We start from the raw sequence: 6,818 nt of genomic DNA, 5'->3' as shown, positions 1-6,818 counted from the left end.
TGATCCGCCCGTCTCGGCCTCCCAAAGTGCTGGGATTACAGGCTTGAGCCACCGCGCCCGGCCCCCAATGCACAAGTTTTATCTAACCAGCCACTTTAGCGTTAACACTGCCTTCCTCACTTCCATCAACTTTTTGTTTTCCTAATCCAAGTGATCCCTATCATCGAGTTTTTTCATCACAAGCAATCACTGTAAATAATCATGTCACGGCTGAGCATGGTGGCTCACACCTGTAATCTCAACACTTTGTGGGCCTGAAGTGGGAGGATCACATGAGGCCAGAAGTTTAAGACCAGCCTGGACAACACAGCTGGCTTAAAAAAAAAAAAAAAAAAAAATCGGCCAGGCACGGTGGCACACACCTGTATTCCCAGCTAAACTACTCAGGAGGCTGAGGTGGAAAATCACTTGAGCCTAGGAGTCAGACGTTACAGTGAGCTACAACTGCACCACTGTAACCCAACCTGTTTAACAGAGTGAGACCCCATCTCTCTCTCTCTCTCAAAAGAAAAAAAAAATTACGTCAAGCATTAATTCTGGCTGAAGGCAAAGATACAGTGTTCTGGGCTGGACGCAGTGGTTCACTTCTGTAATCCCAGCACTTTGGGAGGCTGAGGCTGGTGGATCACCTGAGGTCAGGAGGTGGAGACCAGCCCGGCCAACATGGCGAAACCCCGTCTCTACTAAAAACACAAAAATTAGCTGAGCATGGTGGCAGTCACCTGTAATCCCAGCTACTCCGGAGGCTGAGGCAGGAGAATTGCTTAAACCTGGGAGGTGGAGGTTGCAGTGAGCCGAGATCGTGCCATTGCACTCTGGCATGGGTGGCAAGAGTGAAACTCCATCTCAAAAAAAAAAAAAAAGATACAATGTTCTTGTTAGTCTTTGTCCTTTACCCTGTACTGATGTCCTCTTGGTTTTTAAAAATATTTAACACTGTTTAGGGACACAAAGGAGGGAGGAGAAGACACCAGAACAGGTCATCTTTAAATGCCAAAAAGCCTGAGCTCTGGAGGCCTAATAGCAGGAAAGACTTAAAATACAAATGAGATCACATCCCTCTGGCCCAACTGGCCTTATTTCAGTTCAGCATATGAAACTTACTGCCACTCAGAGCTTTTTCATTTGCTCTCTGCTGGCTGGAATGTCCTTTCCCCAGTTCTTTTCATGGTTATCTCTTTATCATTGAAGGCTCAGTTCAAATGTCCCCTGCTACTGGGGACTCCTCCAATCAGATTGTCTAATATGGCTTCATTTTCATCATACCCTGGTATCATTACCCTGCTGTATTTTCTTCAGTGCATTACTCACTCTCTGAAATCCTTATTTGCTTGTTTTCCATCCTCTCCACTAGAATATACATTTATGAGAATAAGAACCTTGTCTGACCTGTTTTCTGCTGTATCCCTAGTGCCCAACAGTGTCTGGAATGTGGCAGATGTTCTGAAAATATCTGATGAATGAACAATACTCTGACAGGTTTTGTAGCACATGCTACATGTTGGGGAAGGGGAGAAGCACTTGTTTAAAAAGCACAACACGGGATACCTACTTTCAAGGGCCTGCATTTGTATTATGGAATAATATTAATAATTATACGGTGGTCTAACATTAAAGTATAATTCAGAGATCTCCACCTTTTACTTCCACCATTCTCAGTTACAAGGGTAAGGCGGAATGGTTTTGAATGGCAAACATTCGCATAAAGAATTTTCTCTTGTTATCTTAGTCTGTTATGTATGTATTTATTTATTTTTTTGAGGCAGAGTCTCCCTCTGTCACCCAGGTTGAAGTGCAGTGGCGCCATCTCGGCTCCCTGCAAGCTCCGCCTCCCGTATTCATGCCATTCTCCTGCCTCAGCCTCCCAAGTAGCTGGGACTAGAGGTGCCTGCCACCATGCCCAGCTAATTTTTTTGTATTTTTAGTAGAGACAGGGTTTCACTGTGTTAGCTAGGATGGTCTCGATCTCCTGACCTCGTGATCCACCCACCTTGGCCTCCCAAAGTGGTCTGTTATCTCTTAATGATAGCTTTAGAAATCTATTTTCCTCATCTACTTCCTACCAGCCCTTGGTGTCCAATGGGCTGGTAGGAATCAGCTCTACCATTACCTATAATCAGGCAACTCACTTCTTTAAAGTATAGATAAGTTCATTATTCATTCATTCGTTCACTGAATAAAAAGTTACTAAGGGCCTATCATATGCCAGGCACCATACTAAGTGAACACAGCAGGGAACAAAATGGGATCTCTTATATCATGAAGCTAACATCCTAGTGATGGTGAAGGGAAAGAAACAACAACAAAAAAAGATACTGGAAATCACCGAAAGGCAAAGTGTGGAACAAGGCTGCCAGACAAAACACTAGTAAATTTCCCTTTGGTTCAATGGTGATGAAGAGAAGATTTGAGAAGAGACTGGAGAAAACGTTTTGTTCATTCATGCAACAAATTCGTTATTGTGCACCTTCTATGAGACAGGTAATCTGCTATGCAGTGCAGATGATCAGGAACAAAACAGACAAGGAGCTTCTTTATGAGCACATAATATTCCAGTGAGAGAGAAAGATAGCAAAATGGATTTTTAAAAAATCAGTGACGAGTGCTGTATAGAGAAATAAAACAGATTAACGTGACTGGCACTTTAGACTGGGGGGAAGATAAATCAAGGAAGAATTCTAAGAAGGAAACACTTAACCTAAGTCTGAATGATGACAAGTAACCAACTAGCCTTTCAAAGTTTGGGCAGAGAATATTCCAGTCACAAGGAACAACTAGTGCAACACATCCTAAGGCAGTCAAGAGCAAGGAATATTCAAAAGACAGGAGGAGAATGGTCGGGAGATGAAAGGGAAGCCAGGAGTCAGGTCATGTAGGACTTAAGCTACTGTGTGGAGACTCAAGAGTAGAAGCAGGGAGACCAGAGAAGAGGCTATTGTAATGTTGACCTAGATTAGGGTGATAATAGTAGAAAACACTGTTAGCTTTATGGTGCAAAGTTTCCCTTTAGGTTACATTGTTCTGTGATATTATCTCATTCCCATGGAGCAGGGTAGGGTAGGGGTGTCACTTTGCCAATAAAGGCCCCCAAAGCATAGGGTGCTGTCTGAGTGTGCCTGACAACCAACCAGCCATACCCACACCTTTTTTTTTTTTGAGACAGAGTTTTGCTCTTGTTGCAGTGCAATGGCATGATCACAGCTTACTGCAACTTCCGCCTCCCGGGTTCAAGTGATTCTCCTGCCTCAGCCTCCCCAGTAGCTGGGATTACAGGCGCCCACCACCACGCCCAGCTAATCTTTGTATTTTTAGTAGAGACAGGGTTTCACCATGTTGGCCAGGCTGGTCTCCAACTCGTTACCTCAGGTGATCCACCCACCTCCACCTCCCAAAGTGCCAGGATTACAGGCATGAGCCACCGCACCCGGCCCACACTTTTTCTTTTACTTTTTACTTTTTTTGAGATGGAGTCTCGCTCTGTCACCCAGGCTGGAGTGCAGTGATGCAATCTTGGCTTACTGCAACCTCTGCCTCCCAGGTTCAAGCAATTGTCCTGTCTCAGCTTCCTGAGGAGCTGAGACTATAGATGCCTGCCATGACACCCAGCTAATTTTTGTATTTTTAGTAGGGACAGGGTTTCACCTTTTTAGTCAGGCTGGTCTCACCTGACCTCAGATCCACCCACCTCAGCCTCCCAAAGTGCTGGGATTATAGGCGTGAGCCACTATGCCCGGCCTACACTTTTAAATTCTTGAAACTTTGCCTTGAATGAGCTACAAATGCCAAGTCCATGACAGGGAATGCTTGAAAATAGGGAAGACTTCAACCACTGGAGAAAACTTCTTCTTGGTTTCACTTCCCCATAATGAGTACAAAACTTAAAAATGAAATGACTGGCTCTCTCGCAACACTAAGCTTGCCCATCTTCTAGAGGAAGTTAAAAGCTGCTCATGGGTGAAGACAGGTGCAACAGGAGGGGACTGGGACTGCGGTATTGCATTCTGCCACCATTTCCAACTGTCCATTTACCCAGGCCAGGATCCCTAATTCTGCAAAAATGGAAGGGGGAGGGGCAGAGGTAGTGGCAAATTCTTCCATGCCTTGACCCAATTTTATTCATTTTGTTGCCAAACCCAAGATGTTTTCTAAAACAGCTATCCCCAACTTTTTTGGCACCAAGGACTGGTTTCATGGAAGACAATTTTTCCATGTGGGTGGGGGGTTGGGTGGTTTCGACATGAACCTGTTTCACCTCAGATCATCAGGCATTAGATTCTCATAAGCACACAACCTGGATCCCTCACATGGGCAGTTCACAATAAAGGTCGTGCTCCTATGAGAATCTAATGCCACAGCTGATGTGACAAGAGGTGGAGCTCAGGATGTAATCCTCGGTCACGCGCTGCTCACCTCCTACTGTGCGGCCCGGTTTCTAACAGGCCACCGACAGGCCTGGTGGTTGGGGGACCCTGCTTTTCAGGGTGGCTGAACTTAAGCTTATTCTTCACGCTTGCACTATTCAAGATATATGATATCTGATCATTGTTTGCATATGCAAAGCCGGCTGCAATCCATCCCTGGGGAAGAGGGGCGCGAACATGCAGGCTAACGCGCCTGCATTTCTCCCCGTCAACCCCTCCCCGCTACCACAGCCGGGAGCCCGGTGGCGTCGACCTCGCACCGCCCTCCGGTTCTCCCACTTGGGACTCGAGGGTTGGATTTCTCCACGCACCACCCTCTCCCCCTAGGTGAAGGGAAGGGGAACCCAGTTCCCTCGGCTGCATCTTTGCAAGGGAGAATGCAAGTATAAATGCTGCAAAAGCACGGGTGCGCCAGGGCCCTGAAGCATGCATGCCCGGTGGTCATAACATTCCCCCGGCTCAGAGTCCACTAACCCTGTAGGACGCCGGGAAGCCCTGGGACCATTGCTACAGACCACCTCCCGTCAGCTCCCGGTGTTCAGCGTCTGTCCACGGGCGCGCGCTCTTCCAGACGGCCCAACAGCACCTGCGCGCGACGTCCCACGCCCCTGTTACCTTGTAGAAAGTGACTGTATCCAGGGGAAGGGCGCCCTTAGTGTGCAGGCCGCTGCCGCCATGCGGAGCGGAGAGGAGCAGGAAGCCCAGGAGAAGGGGAAGCAGCGGGGAGAGAGACGCGGCGCGGGGCACAGCGGCAGCCATATCGCCGGGTTCCGGGCGAGGGAGGTAGGTAAGCCGTAGTGGAGAACGCCGGGAGTCAGCGATCACGTGACCGGGGGGGGGCGGGCTCACGCGCCTCACGTGGACACCCCAGGAGGCTCCCGTCTGTCTAGGGTGAGAGGGTGGGGCCACGTGAGGGGCGGGTGGGGGGGGGAGGGAGAAAGCTGCCGCGCACGCGTACTCGGCGAAGCTCGCGTAGGGCCTGGGTCAAAGGGCGGGCCGCGTTGGGGGCGGGAAAATGGGCTGCTGCGCGCGCGCACTCGGCGAGTCTCGCGGCGGGTTTGTCCACTTCCTTTCCTGCTCCGCGTGAGGAGAGGCGCGAAGCGCGCGTAGGAACGCTACAGGAATTCCTTTGCTGCCCTTCCTGTCCTTCGAAGATGACAAGGCCTGCCATCCCTTCTTACTAACTTTGGGCCGTCAGGCAGTTGGTTGGGACCCGCTCCGACCCTAGGTCAGTCTGTTAGTCAAGTTCAGCTGTTATTATCAGTCAGGCTTCGTCACCGCCCTGACCCAGGCTGGCAGTGGCTACGCGGCTTCCCTGAGCTTCTTGACCAGGCTTGGCGGTTAGTGTGGCAGGCAGGGCCCTCTTAGACCCGCTCTGAGGTGAGCGCCTCCCCTGGGAGACGCCAGGCTCCTGGGATCCGCCCAGCCAAGGCCCACCCTCCAGGAACCCCAGACGCAATTCTATTAATTATGTTCCGCAGGTAGTCACTCGGTCCTTGGCTTGTGCCAGACCCTGGCTTTGCCTGCGAGGCTACAGAATAGACAGAAACAAAACAGTTCTGTGTTGAAGGCACGCACCTTGTTGGGGGAGGAGGCGGCATAGGAATAATGATCTAAGCAGTGCAGTGTAATTGCTGTGAAATATTCTGGCTGGACGCGTTGACTCACGCCTGTAATCCCAGCACTTTGGGAGGCCGAGGCAGGTGGATTGCTTGAGGTCAGCAGTTCGAGACCAGCCTGGCCAACATGGTGAAACCCCGTCTGTACTAAAAATACAAAAATCAGGCAAGTGTGGTGGCGCATGCCTGTAATCCCAGCTAGTCAGGAGGCTGAGGCAGGAGAATTGCATGAACCCAAGGGGCGGAGGTTTGGGTGAGCCAAGATTGCACCATTGCACTTCAGCCTAGGTGACAGAGCAAGACAAGGTCTCAGAAAAAAAGAGAAATAAAAAAAAGACTGTATTTGCTTATTGTAAAGAGGCAGGGATTCAGCCAGCCCTGCTCAGGAGCATCAGAGGAAGTTGTAGACAGGAGGTGACTTTTGAGCTGGACCTTGAAATAAGAGGGAGCGTGCATATGGCAAAGAGAAATAGGGCATTTCTAGCAATGGGAAAATTATGCACAGGCATATTGGGGAACTGGTTGAGATCAATCTGTGTAAAGGCGAACTGGGGCAGCAGCTGCTGCCACTCTTTTTTATTTTGGTTGATTATTACTGAGCTTCCATGGGGCGGATTTGAAAGGGTCTCACCAAACTAAAGGGTTTGGAGCACCAGAAGTTTTAACCAGGAGAGTAAGGTTAGATTTGTGTGTAGACACAGCACTCAGGTCAGACTGGGCAATGTAATGAAACCTCATCTCTACGATAAGTAGAAAAATTAGCCATGTATGGTAGTGT

General features: G+C 49.2%; 1 protein-coding gene across 2 annotated transcripts in view; it reads right to left on the bottom strand.

The window, feature by feature from the left end:
- Window positions 1-5,293, bottom strand: part of ERP29 (endoplasmic reticulum protein 29) — a 10,779-nt gene extending 5,486 nt beyond the window's left edge. Inside the window, exon 1 of one of the 2 annotated variants that reach the window (XM_011928661.1) lies at window positions 5,037-5,293. In XM_011928661.1, coding sequence (XP_011784051.1) covers window positions 5,037-5,180 — 144 coding nt within the window. In that variant the 5' untranslated portion in view covers window positions 5,181-5,293. The remainder of the gene's footprint in view (window positions 1-5,036) is intronic. The other variant, XM_011928660.1, reaches the window with a different exon arrangement.
- Window positions 5,294-6,818: the final 1,525 nt, after the last annotated feature.

This window comes from Colobus angolensis, unplaced genomic scaffold, assembly GCF_000951035.1.
Source record: "Colobus angolensis palliatus isolate OR3802 unplaced genomic scaffold, Cang.pa_1.0 Scaffold79, whole genome shotgun sequence".
NCBI classification, from domain to species: domain Eukaryota; kingdom Metazoa; phylum Chordata; class Mammalia; order Primates; family Cercopithecidae; genus Colobus; species Colobus angolensis.
Note: the sequence above shows the minus strand (reverse complement) of the source record. Positions and strands in the feature narration are given on the sequence as shown.